Source organism: Chelonoidis abingdonii, chromosome 1, assembly GCF_003597395.2.
Source record: "Chelonoidis abingdonii isolate Lonesome George chromosome 1, CheloAbing_2.0, whole genome shotgun sequence".
Classification (NCBI taxonomy): domain Eukaryota; kingdom Metazoa; phylum Chordata; order Testudines; family Testudinidae; genus Chelonoidis; species Chelonoidis abingdonii.
In genome coordinates, this window is record NC_133769.1 from 87,365,240 (window position 1) to 87,388,110 (window position 22,871).

The 22,871-nt window shown below is 46.4% G+C and overlaps 1 protein-coding gene across 1 annotated transcript in view; it reads left to right on the plus strand.

Annotated features, from left to right (window-relative positions):
• The first annotated feature begins 18,017 nt into the window (after positions 1-18,017).
• The window catches only part of PLXNC1 (plexin C1), a 95,910-nt gene continuing 91,056 nt past the window's right edge, over positions 18,018-22,871 (plus strand). Inside the window, exon 1 of the mRNA XM_032778954.2 lies at positions 18,018-20,104. Within this exon, the coding sequence (XP_032634845.1) occupies positions 18,815-20,104 (1,290 nt within the window). The 5' untranslated portion in view covers positions 18,018-18,814. The remainder of the gene's footprint in view (positions 20,105-22,871) is intronic.

Genomic DNA, 22,871 nt, shown 5'->3' on the forward strand with positions numbered 1-22,871 from the left:
GCTAGAGAGAAAAAAAACTAGAAAAAAATCGACAGTCCCGCTCTAGACAGCCCGAACTTGAAAATCTCCGCGTCTGGTAACAAAGTCTCTTCTACAATACTCCTTGTGAGCACTGATTGCAATGCAGTCCAGAGACAGTACCAGAATGACTGCTCTACTGCATGGTTTTTTTAGCAAAAAACTGTCTTCAAAATCCTCTTCGTTTTTACCAGACCAATAGCAGCAAAGAAAGTGAGCCGACTACCGTAGTCGAATATTTTTAAAAACCCTACCTCCACATACGAAACCAACCTCATCAGCACAACTGCCTTACATGGCTAGACCCATCTCGACTATTCTCTCTCTCCAAAACCCCCTATTCTTCAAGACTAGTCGCTGTTGTCTTACTATTCCACACTCCACCGCATGCCCCTATGTCACTGCTAGACGTATCATCTCACCGCAGCCACCGTGAGACACACTTACGATAACACTCTTTTATATACAACCTATGCACTGCAACCGACCAATCGACGCACATTGTCATACATGATAATCCGCACATGCGAGATGCAGCATGCTATTTGCAACAAATCCCTCTCAGGCCCTAACGATCATCATATCAAACATCTCATCTAATAGATTACACGGGTGTTACGAACTACTACCTCGTGCCCCCCATGTTCCCGATACACAGAGTGTTCATTTGTTGATAATTGTTTACCCGTATTTCTTGTCTAATTACAAGAATTCTCATATTTGTGGTCCTTAAACATAACAGAAACATCTTGATTTATTACAGAAATGAATCCAAATTACTCTTGAATAAACCACACAATGGACGAGAACAAGCGCAGGTAAAGGGACGTCTACTATAACTCTGACTCATCTTCATTTGGCTAAACCACACTGCGACCAATCAGTTTCCTGCAGACATAAGGGGCACACTCAAACATTATCGTCTCCTTTAGCCAGCCACTCAAATAATGCTCTACTTAATGCATTCCCTTAATCCTTGATAAGCGTAGTTCCGTGGGCTGTATGTGTCCGTCTGTCGTGTATCTAGCACCCTTTCTGCCTCTGGCGACTGCTATTAACTGTAGCTTCTCCAACTTAACCTCTACACTAAGAATCACAAACGCTGCGGGCGTCCATGTGCTAACCCATGGAATGGTTATCCACCTCTCCTCAAATTCAATCGCGACTGAATATTCTAATAATGAAGCAAGCGCTACAGATCACATTTGTCGCAGATTATAATAAGACGTAAGTAGTCATGCTTCTTATCTACCGCCCATATGTCTACTCGCTTCACACTTTTCCCTCCATCTGTTGCCAGCTTTTGAAACGGCCAAAGCCACACGCCACAGTCATTCTGTCACGGCTCAGCCTGTAGTTGAACCGGTTCCTTGCTCCTGTCAAAGCTTTCCCTGTATCATGGTTTCATGAGCCAAGGCCATTAACGGGTACGCCGGCGTCTCCAAGGATCACAATGGCATTCGACATCACCACTGTGATCTCTGCTGTCTAGGAAAAGTGCCCAGCCTGCAGTTTCTAACAGGGCCAATGTCCGAAAAGATGGCGGCATCATACACCTTTCCAGACCAGCCTGTTGTACGATGTCACGATTGGCAACGCCACGTTGGTGATCCACAAGCACCTGGAAACCAGTAACAGAAATACCCCTTCCAATTAATGTACTCGGTATGCCTGGTGCGGTGGGGCCAGAATAGGATATGTTGTTCCCAATCTATCGCTCTCCGCAGTTAGGGAAACCCATTGTGCAAAGCCATCCAGATAGTCCATGCACATCCCAGGTCACGCTTCTTCTAGCAGGATCGCGATTAATGGCACTGCAAACTTGCATCACAACTATTCCAACGGTCGACTTTCCCACTCCAAACTGGTGCGCGACCATCGGTAGCTGTCTGAAGTTGCCAACTTCCAGCTGCAATAGCCACCCGCTTCTCCACTGACAGAGGCAGCTCTCAGTCTTGGTCCTTGCGCCGCAGGTTGGGCGAGCTCCACCACGTCCCATGAAAGTGGCTTTTTCTCATCCGAAAGTTCTGCAGCCACTGCTCTCATCCCATACTGCAGGACGATGTGATCCCACCACTCAGTGCTTGTTTCCGAGCCCAAAGGCGGCGTTCCACGCTGCTGAGCATGTCCATTACGGCCAGAAGCAATTTAGTGTCAGGAGCATCAGCCGAATCTATTCATCGTCTTGCTCTCACTGTCACTGTGAGCTGAAGGAATAGTCAACTGCCAAAGCTGATGTGTTGCAACAGTCATCAGCACAGTCCTGAGCAGCTCGGCTCCATTTCTATCAGAAACCACGCGACAGACTCACAATGGCACCAAACGCTGCAAGGGAAGCAATGCACCATGGGGCGTTGGGACAGGAAGCGGAATGACCTGCACCCTTCCGTCCCCTTCCCACAACCCACAGCGCCGAAATGGGACGAGGTGTTCTGTGGGATAGCTGCCCACAATGCACCACTCCCAACCGCGCTGCAACTGCTGCAAATGTGGCCACACTGCAGCGCTGGTAGCTGTAAGTGTGGCCACACTGCAGCGCTGGTCCTACACAGCTGTACGACCACAGCTGTAACTCCCAGCGCTGCACATTTCCGAGTGTAGCCAAGCCCTTACTAACGTCAAGATATGTCACATCTACTGCTCCCCACCACTCATCCACTAGTCTTAGGATTTCCAAGCCATGTAGAGAAGCTAGAGGGAGTAAATTGGTTTTTTTGCGTCAATATATGTTGGATGGAGTTGTTAGACTGTTTTGGAGAATGAGCTTTGATGGATAGTTGGGATTTGGGAGAGTTAAGTCTCTGATCTGCCTATGAAGAGTAAAATGGCAAGCTGTGTGTATCTCTAGCTAATAAAATAATGAGAGCATTAACTGCAGGACGGTCTGTAGTAAGGTTTAAGAGCCAAGTGTGACAGGTGAATGATGGGTTGATGGTACATGGAGGTAAAAGGGTTTCAGATTTATAATGGAGACTGGGTAAAGATATGACAGAGTTAAGGTTGTTTGGGGAATATGCAACATCATATTTTACAAATGGTGGAACAGTGAAATCATTCTGGGAGACCATAGAAAAGAGTTGTCTTAACAGGGATTTTGCTTCTTCCATATTCTGGCCTATTCTTATTCTAGAGGCACTTATTATGCAACTCCATTCTGCAGGTGCTGGTAACTATTCCAGAGTAAAAAGTTGAGTTAAGTCCTGAATTTTAAAGCAGAGGTTCATCATTTGTTATAGATAAACATTGCAGTATATCATTTACTTCTGTGGGAATTCTGTACCATTGTGTGTGCGCACAGAATTCATGTCACCCATAGATTTCTTTGCTTCCCTGCAGAAAAATGGGGAAGCAAAGAAATCAGTGGGGGACACTCACCCCTTCCCCAGCTGCCTGGGCACATCTGTTCAAGTGCCTGGAGCAGCCAGCGGAGGCGTGCATCGGTGTGGGGGAGTGGGAGATTGGGCATGTGTGGATGGGGAGACATCAATCACCACTGGGGGGGCAGGGTTGTGGGGGCATGCATGTGAGTGAGCAAGACTCTGTCCCTCATGCTGGTTCACTTTTGTGGCGCACCTGGCGTGGAGGGGTAAGGCTTCAGTTTGTTTGGAGGTGGGCATGAGGCAGGTTCTGTTCCCTCAAGCAGAACAGAAAATATAGTGGCCTGCCTGCCTAGTTGTTAGGAAATTGTTCCCATTCTTAGTGAATTCCCCCAGCATAAAACAGATGTAAAAGTTTTATGACTCCTTTATGCTGCCCAAGCCTTATTGTAAATGACAGTGAGGGAATCCTCAGCTAGGAAGATCTATGTGCTGTCTCGCTTTTTTACACATTTAAAAAAATAAAGAATTTGAGGGCAAATAAAACTTTTATCAAGCAGTCAATAAAATGTCAGGACAGTTAGAATCAAGTATATATCAGCCAGGATTATAACTGGAATGCAGGGTATTTGTTACCAAGTATCTGTAACTTAACTTCCATGTATTTAGGAAATGCTGAACAGTTAGTGACTTTTTTCTGTATTGTAGCTTAAAGAAATTGCCAAAATAATTGAAAGGAATGTGATTAGACTGCGCTATTTTAACAAATAAAATATGCTGAACAAAATTTTTTATTTTTTGGCACAGAATTCCCATAGGAATAATCATACCCCAACTCATAGCTCTTACTTTTTGAATACCAAATGAACATTTGGAGAAGTTACAAGTAAATCTGTTAGCCTGAGTTAAAATAATGTATAATGAGCTCTTAAGGAAATTTAGAACTTATTTTTAGATCTTTCTTTGACTTTGATTACTTTAATAATGGCATAACACGGCCTCTTCAAACTTTCCATGTGGTTAAAATTTACTGAAATCTTGTGCAGAAGGTACATTTGAAAGATTAGTTTGTTAAGCTATGTTCTTAAAGATTGTATTGAATTGTTATGATTCCACAGACTATAGCCAGTGACCAGATCAACAGCTCAGGTCACTCTTAAGAGGAACCATTGAGCTGTCAGAAGTAACGCAACCGATCATCATCCTTCCTTTACAGCTAATTTGCATGCAATGATTCTATTGGTTGTAACGAACCAGCACTGTGAAGGGAACTATATGCCTTTGTCCACAGTTCTTACTGGTAGATCACTTAGCTGCCACTGCCACAGTAGTAGATGGTTCTGTGATTGCATGTAGGTTCCTGTGCTCCATCATGCAGGAGTCTCTTTTCAACCTACTGGATTAAGTTCACTGGAGAGGGTCAGGACTCCTGCTGGACAGGAAGAACACTTTCTCTATATGAACATCAATAGGAGGATATGGATACCACCATTCCCCGCACATCCCCACTTATCACCTGCCTAGTTTATACCCCTGGTCTCCCTACCACAGGCCTCCTGTGCATATAACCTTGTTCCATCCATTCGTCGGCCTCCCCTAACTAGACATTGTTACTGAATCCCCTTGACCCCCACCTCCACATTCCTGCTCATTCATACTGACAACCCCCACTGAACCCTCTTTTACCCTTTCACTCTGTAATCCTCAGTCATCCCTCCCATACTCCTCATACATTCCTGTTTATATCCCATCATCCCCTCTTCCACACCCACAAAGGCGTGATCTTACCTACCTCATTCTACCAAGTCTGCCTCTGGGCTCTCACAAATAATCCCAATTGGAAAATGAAGCAGTGGGTGCGATTGTGTGCTGTGCCACTTGGAAGTGCAATGCATACAGGCACCGCCCAAGGTGTTGGAGGAACCAAGATATCTTGAAGATACCTTTTCACCCTCCTGATCCTGAGCTGTTCTGAGCACTGGTGTAGCCTGTGTGTGATTTAACCAGCTTTGGGGGACTCCAAAGTTACAGCAGCCCATCCTTGGCAGCCTCTGGGCAGGACCACTGCCTAGGATCTCTGCAGTACTATCTGCTGTGTGTGTGTGTATGCTGGAAAAACCAATCCAGTAAATCAATTGCAAATTAATCACCAGATTCACCCATATGCTTAAGTAAAGGTTGAAAGTACATATCAATTTAAGGATAGAAGGCATTACAAAAATGTTGCAACTTTTCTAAAAATAAGTATTGCAAACCCAAGAAATTGAGAGTTAAATTTAAAAGCAATCCAAACATGTTTAAGGTATGGAAATGTGTATGTAAAGCACCCAAATAATCTTAACTCTGCCTTTCAGTGACACCATACAATTACAATTATAGCAATTTACTGTTGCCAGATCTAGGTTAGATTAAACTGACTTTTAAGGTAAGTTAGAGTTTTTCATTATTTTTCCTTATGTCATTATAAAATCAATATTGGAAATGTGCTGTACTATTCTTGTAATAATATTTTGGACTTATATAGTGCATCTGAGGTTTTCAAAATTTTTTACAATAGCTATGTTGGGTATGAAATGGTTATATTGTTCATGGTTTGTTAAGTTACATGTATGTATTAGACCCAGTAGTAAGCTTTTAAGGATATTGCAGCAATCCAAGAGGAGTCTAAGCTGTCATCTTGTGACTCCATTTTGTGACCCCTCTATGCTCTGTCAACTTAGCCTGGATGTAACTGGATTTAACTGTTTTTTCCTGCCACTGGGCTATCCCCAAGATTCTACCACCTCAGACTGTTTCCCACCTTTCCCAGGATCATACCATGTTTTCCCGCCACAAACTGTACAACAGAACTGTAATCACAGACTGGTGGTTCAGTCCATCTTAGTGACTGTGCATGGGTGGCTTGGGTCTTTGTGGCACCAGTGCACCACTGACGAATACTATTCACTCCTGAGGTGAGAAGAAAGAAGACGACGCATTCCACCTTACCTGCTCCTGGGAACGTCAACAACCAGGTCCTCAGTCCGTTTCTTCCATCCCAACTGTCATCGAGGGACTCTCCAGTGCTCCTCCTCTGCGGGTTCCCGTTGCCCCTCGAGTGGAGGTCCTGGACTTCACCGCCGCCACGGAAGTGCTGGGAATATAGTGAGACATAATAATTAGGGTTTTCTTAGTTGGGGTTACATTTTCAATTGCCAGGGTGGGTTCTGTATTTTTGGGCCTGAGCTTTATGCTCATAGGAAAAGCTGCTGTGTCACTGGGTTTGTGTTGTTTATATAGTGATTGCTCGTTACATTTATCCCTTCCCTTATCTGTAATGTATCCCTTAATACACTTACCTGTTGTTTAACCCTTATTTCCTGTCAGTCTTTATTATTTGTGCACCACACAGGGAAGGAGCTCTGCATCAGTCCACCAGTGACAGATACAGCAGAGGGCGGGTCTGCTCTTCTGAGAAAAAGGGGCTTGTTTATATTCTGTTACCTACAGTCATTGCACAATTAGAGTTATCTTGGCTCTGCTTTGAGATAACAGCTACAGCATCCCTGCAAGGCAAGGGAATATTCCCAATCTCCATTTACAAATGAGGTAGTACAACAATGTATTCTACCCACCACTGGGTGGCACTCCCTTCTGGCAATTAGCTCCTCCCTATACAATGCCCCCTTTCTAGCCATCCACTGTTGCAGTTTTCCTCCTCCTCACAGAGTCACAGTAGGGCTTGCTTGCTTGCTTGCGTGCGCACTTCAAAGTCTCTCTGCACAAGCAGCATCAGGCAGCCCTCATGCCTGCTACCCTGACTATGTTACTCCTGCAGTCTTCCCATTTACTGTCCGAAGCAATACCACTCTGCAGTGGATGGTACAGGGGAACCCAGGCACACCCTCTACTCTGGGGTCCAGTCCAGGGCCCCCCAGTGAGCAGTTAAAATTCTGGGTCTTCACCAATCTTACTGCTCTCTTCCCTGGACTACTGCCTCCTGTGCTTCTTTAAGTTTCTCCTTCACCGAGGGGTGCTGGAACAATTTATACAATGGGGGTGCTGAGAGCCATTGAACCAAACAGTAAACCTTGTATATGATGGTAACTGCTTCAAGCCAGGGGATGCGGCCACACACCCAGGACTCCTAGATCCAACACCTATGCCCTCACCAACCTTCTTAGTCAGCACCCTTTATCCTAGGCCTACTGGGTAAACCCTTCCTCACAGGCTCCTCCTATTCCCCTTTCCTTCTCCCTTATCTCAGGGAGTGAGTCTGCAGACTTCCTGTTGCCAGCCTCCTGGCTTTATAGAATTCCTGCTTGTTCCCTTACAGGTGATCTCCCTTCTAATTAGTGCCCCCACAAATCCTAAATCTCCCGTTTGCAGCTTAATTGACTGATTGGGCCCACCTGGCCCAATTCAACTTGTTGGTTGATAGGGCAAGTACAGCCCTTCATGGGCTGATAGAGACACAAGAAGTTGGTGACAAAGAGGGAACAGAACCTGAGTTTCCTGTCTCACGTGCTTGTTTTTGCTACAGACCATTCTTCCTTGGTGTCACAGTTTGTGACACAGAATATGAACACAGATATGTGGAACAGCAATATATTTCTGTTACTTTTTATATGCAATTCTGAGTTGCTTTTCTTTCTCCTTACCACTGTATCACAAAAGCTTTCAATAACAAGTCACCATTGGTGCAAAAAAAATTATGTGATTGAAAACATCATGCATTGGGTGCATGTTCATGATTTCTTTGGTCAGTCATCTACAATAGTTTGTATTATTTAGAATGGAGGCAAACTGAACATCCATTATTATTTCTTTGAACAATGCACAAAAGGGTTGGTAGCTGTCAGGATTCTACTGTACAAAAATATTAGACTTTGTCATACGATTCCCTTCACTTCAGGTACTGGACTTTTTCAAGCGGTTGTATTATTTGTGGTGTAACAGTTCAGCTTCTTGTGGCACTCACTTGAATTTCCTCTTGTAGGCCACAGAGCAGCCTATTTGTGTATCTGAAATCTCCTCATCGTATAAGGCAAGACAAGCAGAAAAGGGTGTAGAAGGCCCAATAATTCTTAGATCAACCACCAAAAAACCAACAACAACAAAACAGTAAAAACAAAAAACAAAAGCCAAACAAAACATCACAGTAGAATTAAAATCCAACATTGCAGAATCCATATGAATAATATTCAAAGTATTAAGGTGCACTTACTCTGTATAGAAGGAGTCTTTCAATATAGCCTCTTGGTTTTCCTGTTGCATTTAATCCATGTGTAGATGTAGTAGAAAATTGACTTGTTGCAATATATTAGGTGGAAAACTGTTATTGCCCTGTTTTCAGATATGTCACTGAGAACAAAATGCATAATAATGTTAACTCTGCCTGTTACGACTCTACAACAGCACAGGCTGTTTAGCCAGCAACAGAGCAGAATAAATTCTCATCCATGTCAAAATAAGTGTACGTAAATCCCAAAAAGTTGTTTCAATGTAGGAAGAGTACCAAGTTTAAGCTAAATTCAAAATAGACAACATTAAGAAAAAAATAAAATTAACTACAGTGGCTTCCCTTTTGCCAGATCTCTACATAGAGTCCTAAATTTGTCATGCAAATGAGAGAGGACAGAGAAGAGGCTGCAGTTGAGTCAGTGGAGAGAGAGAATAGTGAGTAATATGTTAACAGAGGCTGTGTTCTGCCTCAGATTAAAGAAATTATGTAAAAAAGGGTCAGACTTTGTTTTAACTCATCCACAAATGGCCAAGTCCTGACATCCTTATGCAGTTCTTATTCAGGCAAAACTCACATTGGGTAAGATTCTGCTCTCATGTAATCCCACTGAAGTAAGTGAAACTGCTCAAGGTGTAATTACAGGTGAAGCTGGTTCATTGACTTCATTGGGAATTTTCCTCTGAGTAAAGAGTTCAGGATTTGGCCCTTAGTACTTTATAAATGCGCAAAACAGCATGTTAAATTTGTTTATTAAACAAAACAACTTTACATGTTTTGGATACATACATTTCTCTTATCAAAACATGTTTCACATTTACAACTAAATGATTTATTAAAGGAACAGAGAGATTAACTGTAATCAGTGAATTAAACTGATTATTTCAGGTCAGCCTGGGAAAATGTTCAAATATGCCTAAGGCTTTGTCTACACTTACAGTTTTGCAGCGCTGGCCGTTACAGCTGTGGTCGTACAGCTGTGTACGGCCAGCGCTGCAGTGTGTCCACACTGACAGCGACCAGCACTGCAGTGTGTCCAGTCGCAGTTGCGAGGCTGTTTGTGAGTGGTGCATTGGGCAGCTTACCACAAGAGCAACCGGTCCACTTTTAATAGTCGCTGTGGGAGGGGATGGAAGGGTGCGGAGTCGATTCCGCTTACCTTTCCAATACGACCGTGATGCCTCGGGAAATCCGGGCACCCCATGCCTAAAGAGGGCCCCCGCACTTGATGCACACACAATTGTTTTTAAATATAAAAAAAAAAAACAAAATAAAAAACAAAATAACGAGACACACTTACCACAGAGACGTCCCCAGCATGGCGGTCTGCTTCCATGGTCCCGCTCCTTTTATGATGGCTGAAGCCCGGGGTCGAGCGCGGCATGCCCCGACATCGCAACACTCAGTCTAGAGCTCCGAATTGGCGCCGGGCGGCGGGGCTTGCGGCGCTCCACGCGGGGCTCCAGCCATGAGAGTGGGGCCAGAAGCACGGAGAAGCCCCAGGCGACCAGCCGGTCTGGAGCTACTGCGCCTTGAAGACCCCCCTGAGCCCTGGGGCAGTTGAGGGGGGTATGTATAAAAGCTCCTGGGGCTCCAGCCTCCTCTGCCACCACACAGACGTCCTTCAAATATGCCGCTGAGAGCCCCGCCTCCCTCTTGCAACTTCCAGCCGCTTCGCGGCTATTTAAAAGGTCCCCTCGGAAAAGTAGACAAGGGATTTGGGGGCCTACTCGATAAAGGCTGGGGTCCAGTTGCCTTGGCTGCACCCTATGAACCTGCCCCACACCAGTCCAGTCCCTCCTTCTGCTGCATGCAGGCCATGGCACCCCACCGTGCCTCACAGGCCACCTTCTGCCAACACCGCTGTCCTGTCTCCAGCCAACCCCTGCACACACCCCTGCCACAAAAGCAGCCACCCCCCACACAGCTGCCCGCACCAGCCTCTGCACACATCTGCCCAAGCCCACACATCCCTGCCCCGTGTTTCCAGTCACCCGCTGCACCCTCACTAGCCTGAAGCCGCATCCGCCCCACCCCCTTGTCCTTCCAACCAGCCCCAACATCTCCTTGCCCTGCCTGCAAGCCAGACCCTACCGTCCAGTCAGATCCCCTTAGCCCGGCCTTCAGCCAGCCCATGGTCCACTGCTGCTCCCTGCAGTTTACCAGGGCATTAACCTGCAGAGGAGCAGCTGAACCAACATCATGTGCGACACCCCCAGGGGAATGGTGGTGGAACCCACACATGTGAAACAGGCAGTCATTAATAAAACAATCAACAGCATATATTGATGGCAATGATATATACATTTATTATTCCCATATAATTATGGAAAGTTAAACATAATACCACGAAAGAATGAGAGCTTTTTTCCCCCACTTTTTTTTAAGTCATCCCTGCCTGATCTGATGCTTCCTTGCAGCCTTCTTCCTTTGATCTTGGTAGACCTGTCCTTTTTCATGGTTTCCTTTAATCCTCCAGTTCTTGCCAACTTTTTATTTTCTTGAATACAGATTTCCTATAACTGCTTTCAACCATGCTCTTCGTGTCTTCCTTGTGTTTTTTCTTAAGCTATTGCTGTCTTTCAGAAGTCTTCTCACTGATGGAAAGCACGTATATCAAGAGTCACTTTAAAAATCAAACAAAACAAACAGAGCATCAACTCTCTTAATGACAGAGGCCTGCATTGTTTTAAAGAGTTCTTTGTTAGCATATTACATCATTTCTGCAGTCATATTGCACAGAGAGAGACTGCAGCTGTCAAGATAGAGATGGCGAGCTATTTACCCCACAACAACGGCTCACAGATGGAAGGGGAGGGCTGCTACGTGGCTCACCTGGGAGAGGAACAAAGAAAGTGGGGTGAGAGGTTGCCACACTCTGGAAAAAGCCATGGCGATTTCTGTCGGTTGTGGAAAAGCACAAGAGCATATACAGGTAAATAACACTGAAACCCTACACCCAATCTACCAAGCAAAGCTACTCTACAGTAGCCAACTTTGCAACACACTACACCTGGGATGTAGTGCTTTGTGGTGGTGCTTCACTGGGAAAGCCATTGGGGGTTTCTGTTGCTTGTGGATAAGCTAAAGTACACAGCTTACAGGTATAACATACAGAACCCTACTACCACATCTGCCAACTACGCGCTACCTCTCATGAGCCATTCTTGCACCGCATTCTCACCTGGAAGTTGGGATGGGTGGGTGTGTCTTAGCTCTGGAAGTGCCAGTGGTTTTCTGTGGCTTTGTTGTGAAACGCAAATGAGGCAGCTACAGGGAGAATCAAAGGGTAAAGTTCCACATCTCAGGCATCGCCTTGCAGGCAGCCGCATATGCACCCCCTGCCCCAAACATTTGCAATCCTTATAATAACAGCTTACTTACCAAAACAGGACTAGCCCTCTGACTAGAGTTCACTCAATACATACCAAAAAGTACAGCAGCTGCGACTGGCTGAGCTCTTCCTAGCTGGAAATAGCTCTCTGCCTGCATGACTCCTGGGAGATCTCCAAACACCTCAGTAAGCCTCCCTCTCGGGTTCCTCTACAACCTCCTCCCCTCTCTCCAGCTCTGAGCCCAGGGCGAGTGGAGTGCAAGAGTAATGACCAGTAGAGGCTGAAGTAGGAATGCTGAGGATAAAGTCACTAAATACCCTGAGAGGCCAAGGAAAAACGCTGTGAGTGTGCCACAGCGTAACCGCGTGAATGACCAGCGCTGCAGTCACCAAGCGCAAAGGTCACGCCACAACGGAAGCATGACCCAGGTGTACAGCCAGACAGCCAGCGCTGCAAACAGGGAGTTGCAGCGCTGGCTGAGCTTTTAAGTGTAGACACCTGCTAAGTTGCAGCGCTGTAACCCCCTCACCAGCGCTGCAACTTGCAAGTGTAGACTAGGCCTAAGTAAAAGTGATGGGAGTTTGAGTTTGTATTCACCTAAGTCTCTTGAAAATGAAACAGCAGTCTCCTAAATTACATGGACTGTCCTTCAAACTTTTAAAACTAGTAGCTCTCATCCTTCCTTCCTTGTTTTTATTCATAGACTGGAAGAGAAAGATAAGTTTTCAACTCCCAATAGATTTCTCAGTTTTTAATTTTTTAGTCCAAATGAAGTAAATATTGTTTCTGTGCCTGCTGAAGAGGCTAGTGCTGTCCAAAACTGGTTTAGCACTTCAACAAACTCTGGTTCCAGGTGCTTAGCTAGTGATTATCACCTGTTCAATGGTGTGACTTTTTCTAAAATATCATCAACAAACAGGCTTTGCTTGAATGGTTCATCTCCAGCCCTGATATTGTGAATGGCCTGACTAATGGGTGATTATTAGATGCCCATGTCATAGCAGCAGCATCTTCTTCAGTAGTTAGGCATCTACCTTGGTACTTTGGGTTGAGAATATTGGCAAGAAAATGAGATTGATTGAGTGCTTGATCCATCTGTTTCTTTACTGCCTGCAAATTAACTTTGTTATAAGATATTTGTTTCTTCAAAGTCATAAGAAGAGCCATACTGGGTCAGACTAGGATTACCAGTTAGCAACTGTGAAAAAACGGGAGAGGCGTGGGGGGTAATAGGTGCCAATATAAGAAAAAGTCCCAAAAATGGGACCATCCCTTTTAAAAACAGGATGGATGGTCAGGGCCGGCTCTAGCAATTTCACCGCCCCAAGCACAGCGGCACGTCGCAGGGGGCGCTCTGCCGCTCACCCATCTCACAGCTCCAGTGGACCTCCTGCAGGCGTTTCTGCGGACGGTCAGCTGGTCCCCCAGCTCTGGTTGTCCTGCCGCAGGTGTTTCTGCGGAGGGTCTGATGGTCCCGCAGCTCTGGTGGAGCTGCCGCTGGCGTGTCTGCGGCAGCTCCACTGGAGCTGCCTGCCGCCCTCCCAGCAACCGGCAGAGTGCCCCCCGCAGCGTGCCACCCCAAGCACACGCTTTGCGTGCTGTGGCCTGGAGCCGGCCCTGTGGATGGTCACCCTAGGTTAGACCAAAGGTCCATCTAGTGCAATATCCTGTCTTTCGACAGTGGCCAATGCTAGGTGCTTCAGAGGGAATGAACAGAACAGGCAATCATCAAGTGATCCATCCCCTGTTGCCAGGGCTCAATTAACTCTCCTGTAGGCCTGGGGCTATTAGATTTTGTAGGGCCTCTGGGGGTTTGGACTGGGGGAGTGGGCTCAGGGCTGGGGCAGGGAATTGGGGAGTGAGAAGGTGTGGGAAGGGGTGCAGTTCCAGCTGGGTGGGGGTTCTGGAGTGGGGCCAGGGTTGGGACAGGGGGTTGGGTGCAGCAGGAGGTTTAGGGTGTGGACTCTGGGTGGGAGTCTGGGTGCAGGAAGAGGCTCAAGGCTGGGACAAGAGGTTGGGATGAAGGTAGGGATGTGGGGTCTGGGAGGGAGTTTGGGTGCAGAAGGGGGCTCTAGGCTGGCGTAGGAGGTTGGGGTGTGGACTCCAGCTGGGAAGCACTTACTTTGGGCAACTCCTGGTCAGCAGTGAAGCAGGGCTAAGGCAGGATCCCTGCCTGCTCTGGCTCCTCGCTATTCTGCTCCCCGAGGTGGCTGGCATGTCCGGACCCTAGACAGAGGGCCAGGCTGCTCTGCATGGTGCATGCTGCCCATGCCTGCAGGTGGTGCCCCCGCAGCTCCCATTGGCTGTGGTACCTGGCCAATGTGACCTGTGGAGCCAGCGCTGGGGGCGGGGGCAGTGCACAGAGATTCCCTGAATGCCCCTCATCCAGGGACTGCAGGGGCACATTGGCGAGTCAGCGCTCGCGGCTTCAGCCTGGGGGAGGCACCGAGGCTTGAGGACCAGTGTCCAGCCCAGGGCGCGGAGACTTGCCATGGGCTGGATGAAAAGAAGCAGTGGGCCGCAACCAGCCTGTGGGGCCCCCCTTAGCCCGAGGCCCTTGGCTGCAGCTCTTAAAGCCCCTGCATTAATTTAGCCCTGACTGTTGCCCATTCCTAGCTTCTGGAAAACAGAGGCTAGGGACACCATCCCTGCCCATCCTGCCTAATAACCACTGATGGACCTATCCTGCATGAACTTATCTAGTTCTTTTTTGAACCCTGTTATAGTCTTGGCCTTCACAACATCCTCTGGTAAAGAGTTCTACAGGCTGACTATGTGTTCTGTGTGAATAAATGTCTCTTGAAGTTCTTTCCAAATTTCAACAGCATCAGCAATACAGCAGCAATCTTTCTCCAGTTTGTCCAAGGCTATGGAAGTAGGTTTCAGTATATTCAGCACACCTTCTACATTTCTCTTTGGACCAATGTTGACTAATTTGGCTGTGGTCGTTCCATCTATTTTGTCACAATTTTCTTCACAAATTGTCATCAGAATATGCTAGTTCTTAATAAATAGCTCTAAACAGTCAACCAATGAATTCCATTGTACATCTTGGGGGAGAATTAGTTTGGTTTTTCTTCCTGCTCTCCTGCATATGCTCTGCCCTGAAAGCCAGAAACCTGGGGCTTTAGTGACTTTACAAGGAGAGCAACTTCCAAAGATGTGGACTTGTTGCTGAATATAGCCTATTGCCAGGGCCCTAAAAATTGAAACTAGGGTCTGTTAGAAGTCACCAATTGACCATGTGTCTCAGGACATCACATAAGCTAATACCTAAACCAAATAGAGCTTTCTATTTTAACATCTTGTATCGTACTAAGAAACAAATTGGAAGTCAATGTAATAGATGAGGCACAAGTGTACTGTGTTCAACTTGTGTTGTCCTGTCAAGTAAGAGGACTCCTGTGCTTGGACAGTCTATTTCAGTGAGATTGGTTTGAAGATTACTTCATTTACATGTTGACTAAGAACCCAGTCTTGTACAGGAAAGCACATCTTCAGAAAGTGTGTAGCACCAGAAGTAGTCTGCTTTGGCTTACCTTTTCTGGTACAGTATATATACATATAAAAAAAGCTACACAATGTAGCAGTTCTGTTCCACTGTGTTATGCAAGGCCTGTATACACCATTTAAGTCACTGCCTGTGGAGTAATATAAAAGGTTGGGGGTTCTGGATGTGGGAACAGGATATGTCATGGACTCTGACTGCTGCAACTGGAAAAGTGCCAGTGATAAATGTTGCTTCAGATCCAGGGCAAAATAAATTGTCTTAAGCAATAATTGCTGCAGGGTGCAGTCTACATTTTGGGGAAGGAAATGTACATTTGCTGTACATTTGCTATTTCTGCAGAAAAGGACCTAGGGATTACAGTGGACGAGAAGCTGGATATGAGTCAACAGTGTGCCCTTGTTGCCAAGAAGGCTAATGGCATTTTGGGCTGTATAAGTAGAGGCACTGCCAGCAGATCGAGGGACTTGATCATTCCCTCTACTCAACATTGGTGAGGCCTCAGTTTTGGGCCCCAGGCTATATGAAGGATGTGGAAAAATTGGAAAAAGTCCAGCGGAGGGCAACAAAAATGATTAGGAGGCTGGAGAACATGACTTATGAGGAGAGGCTGAGGACTGGATGTTTATCTCAGAGAAAAAGATGAGGGGTTTATAGCTGCTTTCAACTACCTGAAAGGGGTCCAAAGAGGATGATCTAAACTGTTCTCACTGGTAGCAGATGACAGAACAAATGGTCTCAAGTTGCTGGGAGGTTTAGGTTGGATATTAGGAAAAACTTTTCACTGAGGGTTGACACTAGAAGTACCTGGAGTGGTGGAATCTCTCCCTTTGAAGTTTTTAAGGTCAGGCTTCAAAGCCCGGCTGATGATTTAGTTGGGGGATTGTCCTGCTTTTGAGGCAGGGGGTGGACTAGATGACTTCTGAGGTCCCTTCAACCTAGTATTCTATGATTCTATGTATGTATGTATTCAAACTGCTAAATCTGCATTATACCTTCTATTTGCAAATTTGGGGATGGCTTCTTATTTTTTTCACTGCTCCAGCAACATTAAAGTCTGCCCCACTAGGGCAGGAGAAGTTGATAAAATATTGTTTCTTTTCTTGCACAATTATATCTTTACTTAGGACTCAGCAAAAGCCGAACATCTGCCATTTGCTGAGCCTGAAATACACAGTTCTGCTTTTGCTGAGTCTTACTGGAAATGATCTAGTAAGCTTCAAAGAGCATCCAGTTCTGTGAGGTGCTGAGTGTCCATGACGGTAGTGGGAGTTCAAAGTGCTCAGCACCTTGCAGAAGGAGGCACTAAATTAGACAACTGCCACCCAAAGATGGACAAATCCAAACACCTCACAACAGGCTTTGCAATTGTTATTAACAGACTTAATAAAAATCACTGCAACCACCTTTTGAGGAGTGAATTGCAGCAACTGTTTAACTACAACATGACACAACAGCTTAAGAAAGGAAGTGAAAAAACACAATATTAAATATAATTCCACATCAACAAGGGGAATTTAGATAAGGTTCATCCAGAAGTCTCAGATTAATTTATCCTACTGTTATGAAAATACTGATCTATCATGACTACAAGTGTGAAGGGCCATCTTGTACTGAGATAAATGTCAGCAAGAATCCCAAATTAGCCTGGATTTGCTTAGAAGAAAGAAGCCAGTATCTAGGTCTCAGAAGCCAACCAGGGCAGCATTTCTCAAATGTGACCACCATGGCCTCATGCAGTCCAGCCACAGCCTCCTGGGTGGCATTTGGAGTGCAGGGGCAAAGCAGCAGCCCCTGCCCTGGGACCTCCAGCAGGGGTTGGGCCTTGCCCCCTCCTGAAGACACAAACACTGGAGGAGCAGGCAAGCCAGTGAATTTCCCACCTTCCCTGGGGTGGGGTCAGACTTCAGGGGTAATGGCTGGCAGACTCCAGTTGCAGAGCTTCGGGCTTTGGCCATGGGCCCCATCTTCTGGCTCCAGGCTCATCACCCTGCCCCTCTCCCACATTGCCCCAGCAACTGCTGCCTTCTCCAGCCTCAGGCTTTATCTGTGCAGTGGCAGGTATGCTCTGTCCCCTTACTGCTAGGCCCCAGGCTCACCACTCCTTCCCCATTGCCCTTGCCCCCTGCTGCCTTCGCCAGCCGCTGGGCCTCAGGCCCCAGCCAAAGGGCTTTGGGTTGGGCCCTGGCTGTGCTGGCCCTCACTGCACCCTCTGGCCCTTCACCCACCCAGCCCGTTGCCCCTGGGCCCCACTGCCTTCCTCAGCCCCCCTCCAGCCCCTCCCCTGGCCCCCTATTAATTCCCCCCATGGTCCCTGGCCCCTGCTGCCTCCTTACTCACTTCCCCATCCAAGGCTTAATTTATCCCCAGACTTGCCGTGGCTGAGTAAGTCTGCTGTGAAAAGTTATATTTGTATGTTGATATCACTTTTCCAGCAGACTTAGCAACTAGCTGGGTGGCTGTGAAAAGTGATATTAATATATAGCAAAAAGAACAGGAGTACTTGTGGCACCTTAGAGACTAACAAATTTATTTCAGCATAAGCTTTCGTGGGCTACAGCTCACTTCTTCGGATGTATAGAAAGGTATCACTTTTCACAGCAGCAGACTTACTAGCTAGCAAGTCTAAAAAGAACAACCAGCCAAAAAAGCAAAAGAAACAACAACAAAAAGGGACAAGAACATGCAAAACACATTATTTGTTTCTATTCTGTGTAGGTCCAGTAAAGAATAGACAACTATACATTATTTTTATTATTGAGTCTGCACAAATAAAATCCTTATATAAAGAAATTACACTGGATATGTATATGTGCATATTGATTTGTTTTTCCTAAAGTCAATTAAGTATTTTAAGAAAAAATGTCAAAGCCATTGCCAACAAGAGTTGGTTGTTGCACACTCAGGCCACCAAAAAATGTGTTGTGAGATCCCCGATGGGTCTCTACAATAAAGATGAGATGGTTAGAGAAAGTCACACTCTCTACTTGCCAGGGCTACAGTCCCATCTATGCTGGAAAATCAACTGTGTGGGGGTCTCCTTGTTCCAATATTCCCCCCGCCCCCAAGAGGTTTAAAACCTGTGTCAGCCTGGCAGTCCAAATTAGGGTGACCAGGTGTCCCGATATTGTCAAGACCATCCTGATATTAGTCTCTTTGTTTTATATATGCAACTATACCCCCTTTCCCTCCACCTCCCGCCCCAAACTCCCCATTTTCCACCCTTACTATCTGGTCACCCTAGTCTAAGTGGGCCCCAGACATGCTCTGGTGGCACCTGCAAGGTGCCTGCCAAAGGCTGCATGTTGCACAGGGGTGCTTTGTGCCCATCTAGGCTGAGAGGCTGTTGGATGTTTCACTCACAGCAGCAGCCCAGCGCTGGTTTTGCAGTGCACCCAGGAACAAAGCTGGGCAGATGGCGTTGCAGCCTCAGCCCGCTGGATCCTGGAGGGCGCAGGGCGTGGGGTGGCTGGGGAAGGAAACTTGCGCAACAGCAAAGTGCAAGAGCAAGTATAAGGCCCAAACCCCCACCCAGGAGCCTAGCCCAGCCCAGCCTCCCAGAGAGGAACTTCCCATCGCCGCAGCCAGACGGAGGAAGCCGGGGCTGAACAACACAGCGTCTCTCCCGCCCCGCAGCACAGCATGGGGCACCTCCTGCCGCCAGGCAGCTAGAGCAGCCGCGGAGCCGATCGAGAAGCTGGCCGTGTCCATGGGGCAGTGCAGGAGGAAGGACCCCCGGCGCCCCGGCTCCGCCGCGCCCCCGCTGCCCTGGGCGCTGCTGATCGCCCTGGTTGGGGCCGCGGTCGTCGTGTGTCAGCCGCGATTCACCCTGCCCGTGCGCATCGACAACATCGCGGCGAGCGGGGACAGCCTCCTGCTGGCGGGCGGCAACTGCCTCTACAAGCTGCACCCGTCTCTGGCCCGGCAGCTCTCCGCGCGGCTGCACCTGGCGCACCCGGGGGCGCACGACTGCGCGCAGCCGGCGGGCACCCACAACAAGCTGCTGCTGCCCGACCTAGAAGGCGGCCGCCTGCTCACCGGCTGGACCCTGCACGGCGGCAGTTGCCAGGTGCGGCTCCTGGGCAACCTGACGGCGCTGTTGAACGAGAGCGAGGTGGTGAGCTGCCTGCCGCAGGGCTCCACCACCGGGGTGCTCTTCGCGCCGCCTCGCGGCCCCCGCTTGCTGGCGCTGGCCACCACCTACTGGCTGAACAAGACGCCTCCTGCGTGCGGTCCCTCGGCCTCCGACGCCGAGACGGTGCTCACCATGCGCAGCCTGTCGGACCTGCGCCTGACCAAGGGGGATTCAGCGACGCTGAAGCGCGCCGGAGTGAACCCGCTGCACTTCGTGGACGCCTTCCTGTGGGGCGAGCACCTCTTCTTCCCCTACTACCCCTTAACCCCGGAGGGCCACCAGGCGGCGGAGCTGCCCAGCGTGGCCGTGCTGAAGTCCACGGTGGCCATCCCAAATCTCGTCGGCGAGCTGCGCCTGGACTGCGGAGCCCGCAGCACCCTCCTCTCCTCCAGCCTCCTGGAGCAGGCAGGCCTGTGGGCCGCGGTCTTCAGCGCCGGGCCTGGCGAGAGGCGCTGGGACTCCAGCGCGCTCTGCATCTTCGACACGCGGGACATGAAGCAGGTGGCCGGGCAGTGGAAGGACACAGGCAATTGCAGCTTGTTAGACGAAATCAATAAAAATCGCCATTGCGTGAGTCTCCCTTTCACTTCGGTTAAGCTTGTTGCCCGCGGAGAAAAAGATCAGCTGGCCCCAGTCAAAATCCCCGTTCGAGAGCCCTTGAGCTTCAGGGGAATTCTGGTCCGGAGCCAGCACCCAGGGACCTGGCTCCCCAGAAGGCATAGAGAGAGCTTTATGTTTTAAAATCCTTGTGTGCTGGCTGGTAGATAGACTCATTCCCCTCTACAGATGTGAGAAGACAGAAATGTTCATGGTTACATCTCAAATGAGGGGTAGAGCCAGGATTGCAGTTTGGGAGACCTTGCTTCAAATCCTCCTACGTCCTGTTGCCATCTAGACATGCTTCCTCCACTCGACCCCTAGTGCACCATGCACATCTCGGGCTGTATAAATAATAATAATAATAATAAATACTAAATATTAGGGCTGTCAATAAAAGTTAACCCACGCACTGAATTCAAAAACATTAATCGATGAATGATACTTATAACAATAGAATACCAATTAAAATGTATTCAATATTTTGGATGTTTTTCTATATTTTCAATATAGATTTCAATTATAACACAGAATACAAAGTGCACAGTGTTCACTTTATATTATTACTTTTATTACAAATATGCACTGTAAAATGATAAAAGAAATAGTATTTTTCAGTTCACCTCATACAAGTCCTGAAGTGCAATCTCTTTATCTTGAAAGTATAACTTACAAATGCAGATTTATTTATTTTTAGTTACATAAGTGCACTCAAAAACAAAACAGTGTAAAACTTTAGCGCCTACAAGTCCAATCAGTCCTACTTCTTGTTCAGCTAATAGCTAAGACAAACAAGTTTGTTTACATTGTCAGGAGATTCTGCTGCTGGCTTCTTATTTACAGTGTCACCTGAAAGTGAGAACAGGCAAAAGAAACAACAACAAAAAAGACAAGAACATGATCTGTAAAGAGAGCTCTGGTCTCTGGCAGATCCTGCAACACCCAAGCATTCTGCAGTTTAACCCCCTGCCCCTTCTCAGTTAGGACAGCCTTGTCCAGTAATGGCTGGAGTACTTGGGAAACTGCATGAGAAGAGGTTGCTTCCCTGAAGTACTCTTGAGATCTTTTCAAATAAAAGCTGCAATATAAATGTAAAATATTACATTAAAAATAGCTAGTCACATCAAATAAGATTAAAAATCTGTCCCCTTCCAAATGGAATCATAAGATTAGGAGGGTGAAATCCTGGCTATATTGAAATCAGTGGCAAAACTCCAATTGATTTCTATGGAGCCAGGATTTCACCTTCTGTTTTCAGATGCCTCGAGCATAAGGGTGATTTTCTTTTTTGGTAGTTTGGGTTCTGTAGTTTCTGCATTGGAGTGTTGCTCTTGTAAGACTTCTGAAAGCATGCTTTACACCTTGTCCCTCTCAGATTTTGGAAGGCACTTCAGATTCTTAAACCTTGGGTCAAGTGCTGTAGCTATCTTTAGAAATCTCACATTGGTATCTTCTTTGTGTTGTGTGAAATCTGCAGTGAAAATGTTCTTAAAATGGTGAGACTGCCATAACATGAAATATATGGCAGAATGTGGGTAAAACAGAGCAGGGGACATACAATTCTCCCCCAAGGAGTTCAGTCACAAATTTAATTAACACATTTTTTTTAATGAGCATCATCAGCATGGAAACATGTCCTCTGGAATGATGGCAAAGCATGAAGGGGCATACGAATATTTAGTATATCTGGCACATAAATACCGTGCAGTGCTGGCTACAAAAGTGCCATGCAAATGCCTGTTCTCACCTTGTGGTGACATTGTTAATAAGAAGAGGGCAACATTATCTCCTGTAAATGTAAACAAACTTGTTTGTCTTAGCGATTGGCTGAACAAAAAGTAGGACTGAGTGGACTTGTAGGCTCTGAAGTTTTACATTGTTTTGTTTTTGAGTGAAGTTATATAACAAAAAAATCTACATTTGTAAGTTAAACTTTCACGACAAAGAGATTGCGCTACAGTACTTGTATGAGGTGAATTGAAAAATACTATTTCTTTGGTTTATCATTTTTACACTGAAAATATTTGCATTAAAAAAATACAAAGTGAGCACTGTACACTTTGTACTCTATGTTGTAATTGAAATCAATATATTTGAAAATATATAAAAATATCCAAAAATATTTAATAAAATTCAATTGGTATTCTATTGTTTAACAGTGCAGTTAAAACTGCCATTAATTGCAAATAATTTTTTTAATCGGGATTAATTTTTTTTGAGTTAATTGTGTGAATTAACTGCGATTAATTAACATCCCTAATGATAATTCATGTTCATTATACACATTTGCAGGAAAGACACAGAAACAAATTCAATTCCATTTTAAAAAGTCATTTTACAAGCATGAAAGGCTAGGATAGGTAAACATAACACATGTGCTCATATCATGCATGCATGCTTCATCTTCCAGATATTTCTACTCGCATTCTTCTGTCATCTTCCCTCAAAAAAGTGCAAGGTGGTTCACCTGTATAATGTGATGCCCCTTCGAGTCAAAAGTGTGCATGGGTTCGGAATCTTCAGAAAAATAATGCACAACTTGTCATTCAATATGCAAAACTTAAAAAAAATCCTATAGAAATCGATAGAGCTTTTGGGCACAAAGAAGCGCCATGTATCCCAGAACATCAACTGTGCATCATAAAAAATGTGTAGAAATGCAGCAGGTAGTTGGCGATGTGTATGCTTTTCATTCCAGATCTTTTAAAGATAGGGTCCAGGCCTATTACCACTGCCTGGA